The 18,480-nt window shown below is 36.1% G+C and overlaps 3 protein-coding genes across 3 annotated transcripts in view; 1 reads left to right on the forward strand and 2 right to left on the reverse strand.

The window, feature by feature from the left end:
• Positions 1 to 2,169, forward strand: part of hps3 (HPS3 biogenesis of lysosomal organelles complex 2 subunit 1) — a 19,465-nt gene extending 17,296 nt beyond the window's left edge. Inside the window, exon 17 of the mRNA XM_053634050.1 lies at positions 294 to 2,169. Within this exon, the coding sequence (XP_053490025.1) occupies positions 294 to 421 (128 nt within the window). The 3' untranslated portion in view covers positions 422 to 2,169. The remainder of the gene's footprint in view (positions 1 to 293) is intronic.
• cp (ceruloplasmin) lies at positions 1,923 to 13,536 on the reverse strand. Its single transcript, XM_053634049.1, has 20 exons — positions 13,361 to 13,536; positions 11,300 to 11,544; positions 10,963 to 11,175; positions 10,347 to 10,520; positions 9,976 to 10,230; positions 9,547 to 9,712; positions 9,314 to 9,453; positions 7,979 to 8,119; positions 7,835 to 7,879; positions 7,234 to 7,448; positions 6,989 to 7,139; positions 6,688 to 6,900; positions 5,615 to 5,822; positions 4,004 to 4,143; positions 3,777 to 3,905; positions 3,488 to 3,594; positions 3,108 to 3,327; positions 2,544 to 2,683; positions 2,248 to 2,401; positions 1,923 to 2,042 (listed from the first exon to the last, which is right to left on the reverse strand). Exons 1-20 carry the CDS (start codon positions 13,516 to 13,518, stop codon positions 2,032 to 2,034), a joined length of 3,225 nt encoding a protein of 1,074 aa, XP_053490024.1. The 5' UTR covers positions 13,519 to 13,536; the 3' UTR covers positions 1,923 to 2,031.
• A 1,573-nt stretch (positions 13,537 to 15,109) lies between these two features.
• tm4sf18 (transmembrane 4 L six family member 18) lies at positions 15,110 to 18,413 on the reverse strand. The gene is made up of 4 exons (XM_053634053.1): positions 18,109 to 18,413; positions 17,530 to 17,601; positions 16,129 to 16,271; positions 15,110 to 16,022 (listed from the first exon to the last, which is right to left on the reverse strand). The coding sequence occupies exons 1-4, from the start codon at positions 18,283 to 18,285 to the stop codon at positions 15,824 to 15,826; spliced, it is 591 nt and encodes a 196-aa protein (XP_053490028.1). The 5' UTR covers positions 18,286 to 18,413; the 3' UTR covers positions 15,110 to 15,823.
• Positions 18,414 to 18,480: the final 67 nt, after the last annotated feature.

Consider the following 18,480-nt stretch of genomic DNA (forward strand, 5'->3'; position numbering starts at 1 on the left):
GATATAAATAATCCAGTATTTGTTAACAGAAAATAAGATCATGTACAGCAGATGAAATAGAAGTCATAGAAATGCACCCTTATTTTTATGGAGAGGAGAGGGGGGACTCGGCCCTGTTACCCAGGCCAGCTCTGGTTATTTTTGATCTACAGGTTTTGACAGAATCTGGCCCAACGTACCTCACCCTACTGATTCAGTTACACATTCATATACTGATGCAGGTGGCTAGCACGTTTGATTGAATCATATCAAGGAAATGTGACATTTTTTTGTTGATGATCTGTTTGTAACAGAGACTCTGGCGGTGGTGGCCATGGAGCTGAACCCATTAGAATTTTTGGACTTGTTACCGGATGATGGTACTGCACACTTCTTCCTACCTCATCTTCTGAAATGCAGCCAGAGGCATCTCCTTACATGAAGTACAGGACATTGTACAAACTAGGACTAGAACGGTAGATCATCATAAATGCTAACACATGGGAATAAGATTGTGTGCAGAGTGTGCTTAATTATATAACATAATGTTAACCATGTAACTATTTTATAGCTCTTTATCACAATATACTGTCATGTATGTATATGTTATACCCCTAATAGCGAAACACTAAAGATAATGTTTATTGAAGTCTTCTGTGTAGAATATGAATTCAGGACCAACACAAATTGGTTGTGTTACGGGTTTTGCACAAACTTGCTGGTGTTAGGAAATCGAGTTCAATAAGTAATTTAACTGGATGTTATAAGCTGGTTTTAACTGGATATGAACAAGAGAACCATATTGAATTTCTGGACTATACTACATTATAAGGGTATAGTAAATATGTAATATCTGTGCGGTTATATGATATGACTCATAACTGGTTTAGTTTAGTTCCAATTTACTTCCTGGCTTGTAATATATATATATAAGGTGCCGTAACTACAAATCTGTATATCTTAGTTCAGTCCATATCTGTTTTGAAATAAGATGTTTGCCCATTACTGCTTTGGCTATGAATTTACAAACAAACAAAAAAAACAGTATGCTTTCAATATTAGCAGACAATCTACAGTACATACTCTGAATATGACGTTTTAGAATAATGACCTAAAGAGTTAATTTTAGATTTATGGGTTTCTCCATATTTCTGAAAGTAACTATGGAGGCACATATCCTTTACAAGGACTCAATTTTAAAGGAAGATGACATGACTGAGAAAATAAAGCGAATCTTCCAGGTGTAGTAAGTATTTCAGTTTTTTATTTTTTTATTTATTTTTTATTTAGTTTGATTTGATTAACATAATACACTCAGGTGTTTAATGTAAGCCTAGTCATGTTGTGTTTCTTTTTTTTTAGCCAATTGAAAAAATTTTTGTATGCGTCCATATATACATTCGGAAATACAAGCAAACTCAAGATCATGTAAAAGGTTAAAAAAGTCAATTTGCTTCTGCGATGGATCACCTGAATTTCCGGGTCATAACAGATTAACTTTTAAAATATTGATCTAAAATTCATAATTTGGGCCATTCCAGCATCTAAATTGTCCACTAAAATAGAAAAATATAGTTTTTTGTAAATTTGTATCCAATGCAACACATTTGAGTTTTAACACAGCTGCCTCAACTCATGAATGACTCGATTATCAATTCAACATTACAGTCATGTGAGCTCAAGCAGGAGCAACATTGTAATTGTTACTGCTCACACTGAGAACCCATGCTTTAGGGTTTTGTTGGTTTGTTTGTTTTGGTTTATTTACTTTATTAATCTATGATCTATGCAGGTTTAAGTACTACTGATTCCTCAGCAAGAAGTGACAAGTAGTACACGCCTTGATGCTTATTACATGCTGTTTCCTGTCTTATGACACATAAATATTTGCACTTTTTACACTTATCTGTATTTTATGTATTGTGTGCTGATATTTAAAACACTTGTGTACAATTGCCATAAAGATTTATTCATAATGTATGAATAATGTTTTGGAGTTACAGTAGGTATTGGATCAGAAAAATGATTGTGTTGAAGTTCTTCAGATCTAGCCTATTTGCTCTCTGCAAATAAAAAATATTTAACGTTAGTTTTATATTATTAAATATGTTAAGGTTGTATTAATTAAGAGATAATGTATATGATAATCTGATTGTAGTAGATTCAATTAAACTTTTTACTGGTAAAAAATAGTATTTTAATTATTTATTTAGTATTTTTACAAAACATTTAGGTCATTCTTTGTTTACACCACTCTCTTGAACATACCTTTCACTGTGTATGTGGTCTCCATGCCAGACAGCACGTGGTCCGCGACATGGCAGTGCAGGAGCCAGGTGCCCGGGTACTGAGGGCGCATTTTGACTGTCTGGAACGTGCCGGGGAATAAGTCGAACACATCATCGCGATGGACGCCACTTGTCTTGGGTTTGAGCGAGACATTGATTATACAGGCCATGAGATAAACTTAAGTTGGTTAGAATAATACTACAGATAGAAGTGTTATGAGTACGCAATGGGTTTGAATATGCAGCAAATGGGTTTCGTGCATGGAAGTTCTTTACCTTGTACTCAAAGCTGTGGCCATGGAAATGTGCTGTGTGTAGGTCTATTTCATTTCCCATTCCCAGCAGGTACCAATACACCTTATCTCCCACATTCATATTCAGCCCATGAAGGTTGCCAAAGACCAGGCCATTTATACCTACAATGCATAAACAGTAGCTGGTCATTGTTTTACCACTATTGTTATTAAGGTTTTTAGAACTAGCTATTGTAACAGTCTTATTCGGTATTCAGTAAAATCAATATACACTGCCCTCCACCAATATTGGCACCCTTGGTAAATATGATCAAAGAAGGCTGTGAAAAATTGTCTTTATTGTTTAACCTTTTGATCTTCTCTTAAAAACATTCACAAAAATACTCTGCACTCGTGGATATCAAACAACTGATTTCCCTCTGAACAGCTTGACCACTGTTACAAATATAATATAAACCTGGGATTTGGCGCAACACTTTCCAACCAATCAGATTTGAGAATTTAACAGCACTGTGGTATAAGCAACATTATATTCTCTGCTCCTCTGGCATTGTTTATAACAGAAGTAAGATTGCTCTATACTCACCATGCATTTTGTTACTTTCAATAAACTCTTCATCCTCCTCTAAATTTTTGGGAGGATTTTTCACATATGTTTTTATGTTGTCCTCCAGATACCAGGACTTATTCTCATCAAACACCATGAACAGCAATGCAAACTCCTCAATCTCTTTCTTTAGCCCAAACGTCCTCAGAAGACTCTTCTGACAGATTATCAGTGGTCCAATCAGTCCACTGTACAAATCCTGTAAAAAAATTTTAAATCCTGTAGAGTTACATATTCCAGCATAATGATCAGCAAAGAGAACATCACTTTGTGTCTTATTTTAGTCCAAAGTTATTAATTAGTATATGCCCTTGATTGGTTTTAAATTGGTGCTGCACATTCTGATATCAAAGACCTACCTTGTTAACGTCTATAGTTGAATAGTAAGCTCCAACATTGCATTGCTCTTGTTCAGATGTTGGGCCAGCAGACTTGGGAATATACCAGGTGTATGTCTGAATTTGACCTTGACAAAATAGTATGCATTTATATATTAAGCTTTTATATCCAGGTCCAGAACATGCATCGGACATTACACGACCCAAAGTTTCCCAAACAAGTAACAAATGTTATTAAATATGTAATTATGTAATCCTATAATATTTTAAACCATACCACTTTGCAAAACCCAGCAGAACATCTCCGTACCTGGTTGGGTTGGTGTGACTTGAGGACTGTCTGTCTTTACTCCATGTGCATGTATCGAGTATGGCCTCTTGGCTAAGTTCTTGAAAACCACCTTTACTTTCTCTCCCACATTTCCATGAATTATAGGACCTGCGAGGTTCAATTTATACACATAGTATATGACTGTTTTCTCACCTCACTATAACACCACAATTATAAGTTGTTTCACTGTAGCACTAAATGTTTACCCAAAATTCCTAAGTGTTCCACAACAGCAGACCTGTCCTTTGGCTTAGTGAAGGTGTCATCAGTATACTCTCTGTAAAGGACCTTCTTGTATTTGGAACCAATAAATTTGCCTCCTTTATTAAGAAATGTGTTACCTGGGCTGTGGGGAAACAATATGAGATCACTGATATGTAGTAGGTGTTACATAACTACACATTTTACTAGTTGGCCAGTAATTAAAAAAAAAAAAAACATTTGTCTTTTCTATCGTTAAAGCAAAAATTGTTTAAGGACGTCGCTATTTTCAGGCTGTTTAATATTTGGAGCAAAGGATTTACTGACTGCATTTCAATTAACATCCATACACAGGCTACAAATTACATTTCTAACTTCAATGTTTTTATGATGCATCCTTAACAAGGAAAGTAAATCATTTGGATCAACACGTGCAAAATGATAAATCTTTGTATCATATTATACTACATAAGGATGTACCAATTCTCTGGACAAGCTAGGGGTTCAGTGAAATCCAAGCTGAAGCCGAGTGCATGCAGCACAGAAGCTCCTTATTGCTTAGTGATGGATAGAGGATGCAATATTTTGAGCTGGCATGCAATAGCTTAATGTGTTTGGATAGTGATGTGCAACCCACGGCTCAGAAGGTGCTCTTTTGTAGGAATTCCTTCTGGAGTGAGCAGGAGTGGGATTTAAAAAACAGCCTTGCACACACCTCTCCACTTCATTAAAGCAAAAGAAAATAAAGTTTGTGTGGTTGACTGTAAAATTGGCTTCCTCAATAGGAAATATGTTCAGACTAACAAAGTACATTTATACTGCTTTCTTTACAGTCTGCCTGAATTTTCTTACCATCTGCCTAACTATTTTTCCACTGCCCTGACTAGTCAACTATACACTGCAGTGACTAGTGAATGTATTGGTTGTCTAGTCTATGCCACCTATGCCACAGTATGTGGGTGGTATTGGTACATGTGTTTGGTGTGCTGTTCGTGGAAAAGTTCAGCTAGAACTTTCTCAACTTTTTCTCAAACCATAAACTCACTGACTTTAGTTTAAGTTATCACTGTAGAATACGCTAGCTGACAAAACACAGGGCAAGCTGCTAGACTTTTGCCAGCTGAAGTTATTTTCCAGATTCCTTATTATTTGTCTAAACTGATCAACAAATGTTTGAGATTTTCTAATTATTCTTATTACCACTCTTATTACCATTCTTATTGTTGCAGCTGCTATGTTGAATTAGTAATGATAATTCAGTAATTTCAATCAACCAATACTTACCAGCTGCCAAAAATGATCTACTAGCTTAACCAGCTCAGCCTGTGATTTGATAACTTTTCAAACTAAGCTGGATTTTTCAGCATAGACAACTACAAGCCCATAGGTTTTGCACATCATAGGTTCTCATTAGAAAAACAGCCATGTAAGAACTGGCTCCTAAGCAATTTATGAATTATCTCAGCTACTCATAATTTAGCCTTGGCAAAGTTTTTATAGTTGTTAAATCGGTATCTGTCTTTAGTGTTAACCTGATCCCAAGTATGCTCTCAAACAGGAACTGTTAACCATCTGTGTGTTCTATTAAATACTCAAACTTTACTGTAATATATTACCTATCTTTAAGGCCGTGAAACATTTTCTCCTCCCAGGTGCGGCTGGGAGAATAATCCCAGTCCACCTCTACAGCAGCAATGTAATATTTCTTCTCATGGAGCATGATCTCTGACTGCCTGCTAAAGATACTGCACTTCTGCACTGTGTAGTTCACTCTCATACCTGCGTGGTTATCATCAGCACTTATACATGTCACCTCAAATTGTCCTGTAATGACCAGAGATACAGAAAAAAGACAGAAAAATACTTATTAGATTTTAGCAACGGGAAACTACAGTTAAACAGTAGTATTAAAATATTATCACTGGTAGTTAATAAGATATAAGGATATAAGGAATAAGATACGACAGGGGCATGCTGTTATAGGAAAATAATCAACAACGGGCTAGTGTGAGGTCCATTACCATCCCGAATATTTTCCAATAATAGTCCATTTCAAAGGCTTTTGTTTCACATATACCACAGCAATTTGCCAATGATTACTAATTTTAACTTATTAATGAATTTCATGCTTTTACACTTAATGCTTTTGCATTGAAACTTGTGTATCGTCCACAAGACAAATTTGTTTTCATGTTATAGCACCCATAAACAGTTGTTACTCCACCAATCTCTATTTTTTCGTCTGTCTGGAAGTTAATAAAACACAGCTTGTCAGGATACTGATAAACTGCAAAAAATGTACTGACCATTACAAAGTGCTGACATTAGAGACTCCTTCCATAAATATTAAATAAACACCTGTTTACTGATAGCTTCACCAAACCAAAGATTCTAACTTTTTCTTTGTTAAATGACCACATGTTTTTTAAACCATTTTTATGCATTATTAAGCTTAGATTATGTCAATGACATGTTACTACAGATCTGTTAAGGTATTCAAATTAGCACATTAATTTTAAGTTGTGGTTTGTATAGCTACCAGCACTATAATCTGAATACCGTTACAGAAAATTAAACTGACCAATCAGATTTGAGAATTGAACAGCGCTGTGGTATAACAACATTTAATGGCTCCAGCAGAAAAACTGATGATCTATTTAAGGAAAGCAGAATGAAAGAGAGTGAGCACCCATGCTGTCTGGCTCCATGATGACTGTATGTGAGACATGAGGGAATATGCTGATGGTGTCTCTCCTTGTTCCTCTGTAGAGGAACCTGTTGCCATGGAAGTAAAGTCCATGAATGTCCCCCTCTGATCCCAAACCCGAAAGATGCCAGGAAACCTTGTCACCTTTGCACATAGTCAGGCCTTGGAGATTTCCATACATGTATCCGTTGATTGCTGCAGATACAATAAATATACTGTAGAAGATTTTGACTTTTTTCGCAACCCATGTCAGGTAAGTCTTTCAACATTTTTAAGGACTTACAATGCATTTTATTAGACAACTGAAAATCTTCATCATCTTTCTTCACAGACTTAGGTTGTTTTGTGAATCTGTTAATGTTCTCGTCTAAATACCAGCTCAGGTTCTCATCAAAAGCCGTAGTAAGCAGGTGGAATTCTTTCTTCACATTTTTCTGCAGTGTGACCAGTGAGAAACGGTTAAAAGTCCACATGGAAACAAGCACATATGTAACTTTTTTGATCAGACAGCCAGTACTTTGTACTTACTTGTTTGCCTGCTTTGAGGGTTTTTGGTTTACAGATTAGGAGAGGTCCAACCAGGCCAGAGTTGGTATCTTGGATTGGGTCCACAGCAGAGTAGTACAAGTAGGTGATACAGTCAGGATCGTTTTTAGTTGGACCTCCATTCTTAGGCACCACCCACTCATAATTATAGGTTGTGCCTGGGTGGACGGAGGCAGCAGGAAGAGGTTCAACAATTCCTAAAAATACACCAAAAAAAAGAAATCAAATAAAAATGTGTTCAATGTAGATATACAATCACCATCTACTGGTATCATGAAGATACCAGTCAAGAGCCTTATTTAATGTTCACATTAAACATCAGCATTGGGAATAAGTATGATCTCTGTCACTTTGATCGTGGCATGGATATTGTTTCCATAAGGCCTGGTTTGAGTATTTCAGAAACTGATGATCTCCTGGGATTTTGACACACAACAGTCTCTAGAGTTTACACTCTACATTTCTCAACATTTCTCCCTCATGGACTTCAGCTTCTCAAGTAAAATGTTTGCGAAATGTAACCTCTCTGGTGCATGTATTCGAGTTTTGTTTTTTCAGTCCCTTCTACAGTACATGTACTTACTTGCTTCTTTCTTGAGTTCCCTAAGCTTTTGCGCAGTGTATGATTCTGCAAGAGTAAAACAGAAAGCGATGCAAAGTTACAGCAACAGTGGTTTGTTTTAACTTTGTGCAATAAGGATGGTTTTGATTAGTCATTTTCCAGAACCTTCTAGAACGTTGTGGTAAAGTGTGCCGTCCATTTCAACATTGTACTGTACTCCATGAGGCTGAATGCTGTAAGGTCGTCTTGCATTATTCTTAAAAGTGACCTTAATGGTGTCCTCCTCCTCTGCCCTGATGATTGGACCTAAGAGAGAAATCACGGAGCTTTAAATTATTCAAAAATATTCTGTTACGTTGGTCACAAATTAAGCCTTAAGTCATTGCATAAAAAATGAGAATAAGTTTTCTTTTTTTTAACACAGAAAATTTTTCAGATGTGAAGTGCTCTGATGTAATGGATCTGCTATACACTAATGTTGCTAAAAGTTGGAAATCTATGCTAACAATTAATGAAAGCCTGTAAATAATTATAAAAATCTATGCTAACAACAGGCTTGGGGAGTAACAGAATACATGTAACGGCATTACGTAATCAGGATTTAAAAAAACTGGTAACTATAATCTGTTACAGTTACGTTAATAACAAAAAAGTAATCAGATTACAGGTACATTTGGTAAAAATGGAAATACTCTCAGGATTACAATTTTTTACAATCTTTTACCATAACACAATATAGCTGCATGATTATAGTTCTGGTTCTCTCTTGCCAGTTGTGAGCAAAAAAATGTATTTATTTTATTAAAACAAATCCAAACACTGAACATGTTTTTAATCTCTAAAATAAACTCTAAATAAAAGTTTTTTAGATCATATTGCTTTTCTCTTAACTTGAAGTAATCCAAAAATAATCAGATTACATTACTTTCATATTATGATACTTGGATTACATTGCTGATTACATTTTTTTATGAAGTAATTTGTAACTGTAACGGAATACATTTTTAAAGTAACCCTCCAAACCCTGGCTAACAAGTAATAAACATGTATAAGTAACGGTAATCTATGCTAACAAGTAATAAAGGTCGATGCTAACGTGTCAGGGAAATCTATGCTAACATGTAATGGAATCTGCCAGAGTACAGATATAGCCCTAGTTCAAAACTAAAGAAGTAAACAACTCAACTTAACTTAACTTAATTTAAAATTCCTGTTGTAGCATGCAACTGTATGCTGTGTTTAGTCTATGCTAACAAGCAATAAAAGACTAGTATTTAAAAATCTATGCTAACACGTACTGCAGGCCAATGCTAACAAGTAATGTAACACTGCTAAAAGTAATGGAAAGACAAGGCTAACAGGTAATTAATCAGTTAAATATGCAGACTTGTTAGATATGCAGACACCAGACTGTGCACATTTCGTTTTTTTTTTGCCCAACCTATTTACAATTCCTGTTGTAGCGTATATAGTGTAGTGTATATGGTGATTAGGGAATACCCAGAATGCCCAGGTGTTCCTCTTCAGGTGTTCTCTCTTTGGGCTTGGTAAAGGTGCCATCTGTGTATTCCACATACCGAACCTTCTTGTATTTCCCTCCGATGCGATCGTTACGGTTATTAAAGAATATGCCAGCCATACTGTGAAAAGTGTGGAAAATTTTGTCTTAGCCTGAAGGACTGTACTGATCTTGTGTTTGAGAGGTGAGAGGATTTAGTATTAGGTAGCTTTACCTGTCATCCTGTAGCTTAATGCCAGTGTATTGGTTGATCTGTGTAGGTCCATAGTCCCAGATAACCTCCTCAGCAGCAATGTAGTACTGTCGGACTTCACCAAATGGTCTGGGCTTATGCACAGCCGGAAAACATCTCTTGATCTCAAAAAATGCCTGCATGCCCGCTAAAACAAGCAAAAATTGCATCAAACTATGTGCTATGAGCATACTGTTAAGAAGTGTTTATATAATATATATATATATATATATATATATATATATATATATATATATATGTAGAAAGAATACTAATCACAATATGTCAATGAGCATGTCAAAAAATACTTAGTCTATATCAGCAATAATGCACTAGGTGCTTGTATATGTAACAGGACTTCCATGATTCTGAATAATACACACTCAGAGGAGACATGCTTTCATATCATACCCTCCAGGTGATCATTAACCTGGCAGCTCAATAGCCACTGTCCAGGTTTGTCCGCCTCCATTTCTACACTGACAAACGTAGCTGGGAAGAGGCTAATGGTGTCTGTGAGGTGCTGCTTGTTCTTTAAGATCTGACCATGGAAGAACGCAGAGTGGATGTCCACTTCGTTGCCAATCCCAAACAGGTGCCACTGAATGTTTTTGCCCATGCACATGCTCAGGTCTGGCAAGTTGCCAAAGACATAACCGTTAATAGCTGAAAAACAATGGTGAATTGTAAGTGGTGAAAACATTAAGCCTTGCCATTCCTCATGAAAATCATTCCTTATGGGACATGTGGTAACTTTGACGTTTTTACAAACTTCTGCTCACCATGCATTTTATTGCTCTCCTGAAAGTCCTCATCATCCTTGTCGACTTTGGTCGGTGTTTTGCAGAATTTCTTGATGTTGTCATCCAGGTACCAACTGAGGTTTTCATCAGAAACAGTGAACATGAGGGTGTATAGGTAGTCGCTTGATTTGTCACCATGTATGTCCAGAGTACCTGAAGAATTGCACACCAGTTAATGCACAAATAAACAATTTGCATGCCATTTATTTACTAAATCCATACTGATCTATTACACTAAATCTTAGAATGAATGTTTAGAGATTAGATTTAGGCATCCACTATGAATTCTTCCATAAAATGTTTTCCAAAACAGTGACTAAGATCTTTAAAAGGAATAGGCATACAGTAGCCCTGTGTTATACTGGACACTGTAAACATTTTCTGTAATTTCTGTAAAAATAAATATATATATATATATATTTTTTTTTACGAACAGTGTTGAAATATGTTTTATATAAAAAATATAGTATAATGTGATATTACTGTAAACAACCATTACAGTACGAATGCTGTAAATATTAACAACTCTGCTGTCATTAAGTTAGAGTAAATTTACAAGGTAATATTTTTATAGTGTATACACAGCTCAACAAACCTTTTTTACAGATAATAAATGGCCCAATGAGTCCTGAGGCAATATCTTTTGGGGCATTGACGTGAGAGTGGTACACTCGGGTCAAGCAGTTCGTGTCATCTTCAGCAGGAGCGTGAGAGGATGACAGCTTCCACAAATAGTTGTACATCTCCCCAGGAGCCACAGCATCATCGAGGGTCTCCTCTGTACCTGTCATATCAGGGTACCATGCCCCTGAAAGGAAACAACACATATGTGGAGCAATATAAATAATAAGAGGCAACTACTGCAATAAAAGTATAGCATTGGTCTTAATATGCAATATGTATTGGATATATGCCATATCCAGTGTCAATACCTTCACTGGATTTATTGTACTTAATTCCATGGGGATGAATGGAGTATTTGCGAGAGGCCATGTTCTTTAAATGCACAACCACAGTGTCATCCTCTTCAGCACTGATGATAGGCCCGACAAAGCCCAACCATTTGGGCTTCCCTATCTCCTGCCTGAAGGTAAGGTCCGTGTACTGGAGGTACACTGCCTTCTTATACACATGCCCAATCCTAAGGTCACCATTTTCCAAAAATGTCCTTGCATGTCTGAAATATAGTAGAAATGTTTGGTAATTAAAACTGGTGTTTTTGTAATGTATGTTTAGCAGTTTGTAGCCAACTTTACAAGTGCATACTGTTATGATATAGATACAGTGCCCTCCACTAATATTGGAGGCACCCTTGGTAAATATGAGCAAAGGAGGCTGTGAAAAATTGTCTTTATTGTTTAACCTTTTGATCTTTTGTTAAAAAAAAGGAAATTGTTCAATCATGACTTCCTGTTTCACAGGGGTATGAATATGATGTAACACATAGGACAAATTCCCTTAGTCATTCATAACAATGAGTAAGACCAAGGAATATAGCTGTGATGTCCAGCAAAAAGGTTGTTGAGCTTCACAAAATGGGAAGTGGCTATAAGAATATAGCACAGGCATTGAAAATGCCCACTGGAAATGTTATGAATCAATCTGGAATTGGACGTGTGTCGATATCGTCTTAATGCACTGTGAAGAGGATGGTTCGAGTGGCCAAAAAATCTCCAAGGATCACAGCTGGAGAATTGCAGAAGTTAGTTGCGTCTTGGAATCAGAAAGTCTCCAAAACTACAATCCGAAGTCACCTACATTACCACAAGTTGTTTGGAAGGGTTTCAAGAAAAAAGCTTCTACTCTCGTCCAAAAACAAATTCGAGCGTCTTCAGTTTGCCAGACACTACTGGAACTTCAAATGGGATCGGGTTCTATGGTCAGCTGAAACCAGAATAGAGCTTTTTGGCAATAAACACCAGAGGTGGTTTTGGCACACACAGAGCGGTAGCCATATGGAAAAGTACCTCATGCCCACGGTTAAATATGGTGGTGGCTCTTTAATGTTTTGGGGCTGTTTTTCTGCCAGAGGACCTCTACATTTTTTTAGGATACATGACATCATGGACTCTATCAAATATCAACAGATATTAAATGAAAACCTGACTGCCTCTGCCAGAAAGCTTAAAATGGGCCGTGGTTGGATCTTCCAGCAGGACAATGATCCAAAACATCAAAATCAACACAAAAATGGTTTATTGACCACAAAATCAAGGTCCTGCCATGGGCATCCCAGTCCCTTGACTTAAACCCATAGAAAACCTGTGTGGTGAACTGAAGAGAAGAGTCCACCAGCGTTTGAAGTAACTGGAGAGATTCTCTATGGAGGAATAGTCTCAGATCCTTTGCCATGCATTCTCCAACCTCATCAGGTATTACACAGTAGGAGACTACTCAGAGCTGATATCTTGGCAAAGGGAGGTAGCCCAAAGTATTGACTAAAAGGGTGTCAATAATTGTTGCACTCCTATATTTAACAAAGACTTTTTATATATATATAAACCTGTGTTTACAATTGTTTGATATCCATGAGAGCAGAGTATTTTTGTGATTTTTTTTTTTTAACAAAAGATCAAAAGGTTAAACAATAAAGACAAATTTTCGCAGCCTTCTTTGCTCATATTTACCAAGGGTGCCAATATTAGTAGAAGGCACTGTATCTAACAACATACACTTTTAAATAATTCCTGAATGATTCCTGTATGACTTTATAAGCTAGCTCTCTAAAGAGGTTCTAGTTGGAATCAATTTTGAACAGCAAACCCACCATTGTAGGTATTTATAAAGACCCTTTAAGACTTTATTCAGAAAGACAACCCTATCAACAATTTAAGGTACACCAAATTACAACAAATTAGGGGTTTTTGGATGTAAATGTTAATTTTATAAAATGAATTTATAAAATTCCAAAGTTATCAACAGTCTTTTTTTTTACCTTTTGTCATAGTTATAGTATAGTAATGTAAAGTATAGTATAGTAAAGTAAAACTCACTCATCTTCATCTAGTGTTTTGTTTTGAATCAGGTTCTTCCCAGTAGGTGCGTAATCCCACTCAATCTCCTTAATACCTATGAAATATTCTCTTATTGCACAGGACACAGTTCCAACACAGCACAAAATCCCAATCAGGTTCCAGTGCAACCTCCCCATGTTGCTCCTCTGTGATTTGGATGTCAGGCTCTCTGAGATTGCTTCATTCCTTTTAAAGGTAACAGAGAGATGCCAACCAATTGCAGTGAGACCTGGGGTATCAGAATGATTGAGTAATAGATTTGACCATCTCAAATGACCTTTGATAAACCCCTGATGGGAAGTTCCTTCCTGATTTAAAATATGTATTCAGCTTGAGATGGGTTTAGTGAAACTAGTGCAACCAGACTCACACTACTATGTATATGGAGGAAAAATTTTCAGTCATTGTACTGAATGTCAGTAAATCTCCAATACTGAAACTGATCACAGCCATTATAGTGGTAAGATCAAATAATTTTTAAAAATCTCCTTCTTGTTTTAAAAAATGTCAAAACAACTGGCTTTAGCTAGTTTAAATTCATAATAGTACAAATACATCATTTTATTCTCATCTGTCTGATCATACAAATCATACATGTTTGTATTTGTGTTTTCTTCCAGTGTTGCGCAAATGTAAAATTTCCCATCTGTGTGAATTACGCAAGGTGGAGAAATCAACTCACGTCTGTCACATCAGCTCACTGTAGCCGACCTCTACCAAAATCAATATAGCTACTGATAACATTGGTCACAATGTTGCATTGAGTTGAGAGACTTAGATTGTGATGAAAACCCGACAAAGTGGTCAATTATCACAGTGAGAACAGAACATTCTGTTATTTTCTAATTTAATTATGTGTGTTTAAGCAATTTGAGCAAATGGCTAATCTAAATATAAATTGGGGTCTGTTTAAAATTAGAAATAAACAGAACAAAGAAAGGAAATGTACTGTACAATATTGAATATTCTTGAATGTTATCCAGTCACTATTTAAATTTAAGCAAATTTGTGGTACTGACCATGTTAACTCCTATGTACAACAGCTCAGTTTTTGTTGAGTCTTAACCCTTCCACATGTTCAGAGGACATAATGGATTTGATCTACCAAGGGTCATCAGGTTTTGCACAAACTTGTTTGTGCTAGCTCGAGGCCATGCAAGCAAAAGCACCCTAATGCTAAGAAATTCTGAAATTCATGGAAATATTTCTAATATTCAACTTTTAAGTCAGGTTATGGCTAATAATATATTATATAATGTTGTATTAAATTAGAAAATAATGCAAAACAGGAGTATTTTCAGTTGTGGTCTCTTTTGGAACTTTTGGAATCTACTATAAGGTACCACAGAACTAAAGGCCACTTCAGGTAAAACCAATAGAAAGCAAAGCTCACATGTTCACAAATAGAAGTGCTCAATGTCCAGAGTTTGTATTATATTTGTATGTTAAACAAATTTCCTTGGCCTTAGCAACAGTCATACATTTGCTCATATAGCCATGGGGTACTCTAAATGTCCTTGTGTCCTTCTAAAATGTTTGTGAACTGGGTTTAGCACACCCTAAATCACATTTCTAGTGCTTTTACAGGAGCAGAGCATGGTTCAGGAATAAAAGCTCTTATGAAAGTTCTGGCTCCAACAGCACTAATGAGATTCCTGCAGCAAAGCCACACAATCCCAGTATTATGGTTCACCTTGTTTACACTGCACATTAAAAGCAAAACTAGTGTATAAATCCAAAATGGAACATTTATTCATTTTTAAGGAAACATAAGAAACATTATAAAAAATAATAAAAATTTGCTTATATGATACATAACGTCAAGATTTTTTAACATCAACATAATAGTTTATCAATAATTGGGAAATAAGTTATCATTTTCTTAAAATGAAACATACAGAAAACACAAGAAATACATTTAACAAAATGGACAATGAAGCCATACAGTGTATAATCAGAACTTATAAAGCGCGCTTGAATTAATTTGTCTTTTCATAAAAGCAAAATTATCTTGATTATATTGTCTCAGTAATTAATTCTAAGAGGTGAAAAAAAAATATATCAGTTACTCTATATTTTTCCATGGACAGAAAGTTATGTAACTTACAAACCTCTGTTTTTTTGTTTTTTTTTTTTGTTGTTGTTTTTTTTTTTGTTTTTTTTTAAAAATAGTTCTAGGTATCAACCTAGAAATAGTTCTAGGTATCAGGTCTGAGTATACTACAATGGTTCTGTATTGTGGTTGATTGTGTTAGAATAGTATAAGACAGATAAGAGCTGCTCCTGTTCAAGCTAGAAAAGGCTCTTCATGCTACACTGACCCAGTTCCCAGATATTTAGTCTGTCAGGTATTTTCAGAATGTTTTTTTTTTTTTTAAGTAGCAGCCTATCGTTACAATGTCTGTTCACTAGGGATATATGGGATAGTTGTCCATTGTGTCTTTAAGCACTCAGGCTATATTGCTGCTTATAGCAGCAAGGCCTGCAGATGGCGCTGACTAATCCGCTGATAAACTGCACAAAGCAAATGAGGAACTCGATCAGGCTGAGGCCTAATAGGATGGAAAGAAGCGTCACATTCCACTCAACAATGTGAGCAGGCTGTTCACACCATGACCAGGATTCACGGTTAAACAGGTATCTGAGAATAAGAGGTACAAAGATACAGGAAAGTGTTTAGCAACTGTACTGAATCCAACATTACATTTATGTAAGATGGATAAGAAGGATCTATAGTGTTTTCATACCGTAACCCATCATTCTGGAAAGGAGTTTCCCATTTTAATTTGCTCATGCAATATGGCCCCTCTAACATGGCCATGGCTGAGATGATGAAGCAATAACCAGAGCCGGCCAGTCCAATGAGAGACGCTAGCACAGAGCCACACATCTGGACAAACAAAATGTGCAATCAAACAAGAGAAACAAAATGGACACATAAAGCCACCACTATTACTGTCACTCTTTGGTCAGAACTTTCTGGAGTATCATCCCCATTCTGTAAGGAATATCTGCAGTTTCCATAATTAAATGCTCTCTTCAAACCAATATAATATTAAATGTGATTTATAGTTCGATACCATAACCTGGTATTCTAGGAAAATATTTATGGTACTCACTATCAAAACACTTTACTGTATAGCTACAGTAACACTGCTGTTGTGACAACAGAGTCAAACATACGGTATCTTTAACTTTACTGTAAAACTAGGCATCAAAAGCATTTTCCTGAAGCAGCAAAGGCACCTCATATTTTAAATCCTCCCAAGTTTGGCAGCGTGCATATTTCAATTTCAGCTTAATTTCCTTGTGCTTTTTAGGCGTGTAACCCATTGATTCTGTCACTGCAGTTCTCATTGTTCATTTTAACATTTATTATTGTGTCATTTGATCTTATCTTATAATTACATAATTTTGTGAACAGAAACTGTAATCACTGCAATGTTTCATAACAGTAAATATACATTACAGTGAGAGTGCTGTAAAAGTGCTGTGGGTGGTGGTCTGGGAAAACCTGCTGCATGTCGCTGTGGCTGAATTCTTGCAAACAGCAATCAATTAATCAATCAGTCAATCGACGTTTTGGCTAAAATTGCATTTTTCTGCTTATAACATAACTTGACACCTCAATTTGTGGAAGGAGCCATTTTAACAGACATTGTGGCAAATATTTATTAGCTAAATATGATTTTCTCACACAGTGAGTGTCACAATTTGATCAAGTTTTTGGATAGCTATCTGCTGTAGTGAAACAGAGCCTAATCAATTCAGTTTGTAATCAGATACCCACCATTAAAATCTCTGTGACAGAGATGGGCTAGAATATGTACATGTTGTTCTCCTTTTTCACTTTTGGATGTAACTATATTTAAAATGGCAGACCTTTTCTTTATGTGAAAGATAAACATATTTCAGTTCTGTAGTTTCAAGAACTTTATATAGGAGAAAATGTCAAGATTTTACCATGTGAAGGGTTTTCCCAGGCCGCTACAGAATATTAATTCCAATACCAATCTGGCAACTCTGCATCCAGTAAATTTCTGTATAATTCCAAGGTCATTTTTTTATAATTCAGACATACCAGGATTTCTTTGAAGCCTGATCAATTCAATGGCATAAGAGTAGGTAGTGGAAATTGTAGTACTCACAGCACAGCTCTCTGTTCCACAGGAGTCAGCACACTTCCCCATGCTCAAAAAAGTGAATGCAGCTATGAATATCTGCAATCAAAGTAAATCAGTAAATAATATTTTATGTCTGTGGTGTTTGTTACAAATTTGGGTCAGACAGGATGCTGAATAGAAGGATGCTTACTTTTGCTTGAGCTTAATCATTAGACAAGACCAACATTTATTTTTAGCTTTCTGAAACCATTCATTATCTGAATGTAAAGCAGATTTGACTAGCTCTTTCTAACCCCTTAAAGTATTTTGACAAAAACAAAAAAAGTTTCTGGAGCTCTCATTTTTTAAAATAGATATTTAGTTTTTTCAAACTCAAACCCTAAACCCACCAAAACACCAAAACAAAAGAAGGTACCCATACACTCTACTACTACTTGGAATCTACTACTAAGTGGAAATCCTCCATTTTGTAATTTTAGCCAGAGGTACCAAGCAATTTTTTTTTCAAAAAAAAGAAAACGTTTTCTATATACACACCCATCATCACTTCAGAGTCATCTTCTACACATCCACAAACTAAAAAGGCACAAGAACAATACTCACTGCGATGCCACCACCTCCTATTCCCATGAAGGACCACACGTAGGCACTCAATTGGTCATTCTGCACAAAAGACACCGTTCCATTGGGGAAAAATAGCAGCACATTGGCCACAATGCAGCAGATGGCCAGTGGAATTAGGGCAAAACCTAAAGATCTGGCAAAACTCAAAGAGCACATCGTTCTGAGAGGAAAGAGTAACCAATAAGTTCCAAGCACAAGCAAGAAGCGGTAACTCAACTATAATCCAGGAACGAAACTGAGGGAGTCAGAAGAGGAGTGTGAGCTTTTTAAGAGACCCCCCCTCCTTTCCCATTTCTACACTCATCAGATGGCCGAGGACTGTTATAAAGGATATGATGTAATGTCTTCCAT

This window comes from Ictalurus furcatus, chromosome 10 (assembly GCF_023375685.1).
Source record: "Ictalurus furcatus strain D&B chromosome 10, Billie_1.0, whole genome shotgun sequence".
Lineage (NCBI taxonomy): Eukaryota > Metazoa > Chordata > Actinopteri > Siluriformes > Ictaluridae > Ictalurus > Ictalurus furcatus.

Coding starts and splice junctions, on each gene's coding strand:
- cp (XM_053634049.1), bottom strand. CDS start 13,518: ATGGGGAGGTTGCACTGGAACCTGATTGGGATTTTGTGCTGTGTTGGA. Junction 9,454..9,546: donor ATTAAGCTACAGGATGACAG/GTAAAGCTACCT, acceptor CACTTTTCACAG/TATGGCTGGCATATTCTTTA. Junction 4,144..5,614: donor TTTCACGGCCTTAAAGATAG/GTAATATATTAC, acceptor GTTTCCCCACAG/CCCAGGTAACACATTTCTTA.
- tm4sf18 (XM_053634053.1), bottom strand. CDS start 18,285: ATGTGCTCTTTGAGTTTTGCCAGATCTTTAGGTTTTGCCCTAATTCCA. Junction 16,272..17,529: donor GTGGAACAGAGAGCTGTGCT/GTGAGTACTACA, acceptor TTGTTTGTCCAG/ATGTGTGGCTCTGTGCTAGC. Junction 16,023..16,128: donor TTCCAGAATGATGGGTTACG/GTATGAAAACAC, acceptor TCTTATTCTCAG/ATACCTGTTTAACCGTGAAT.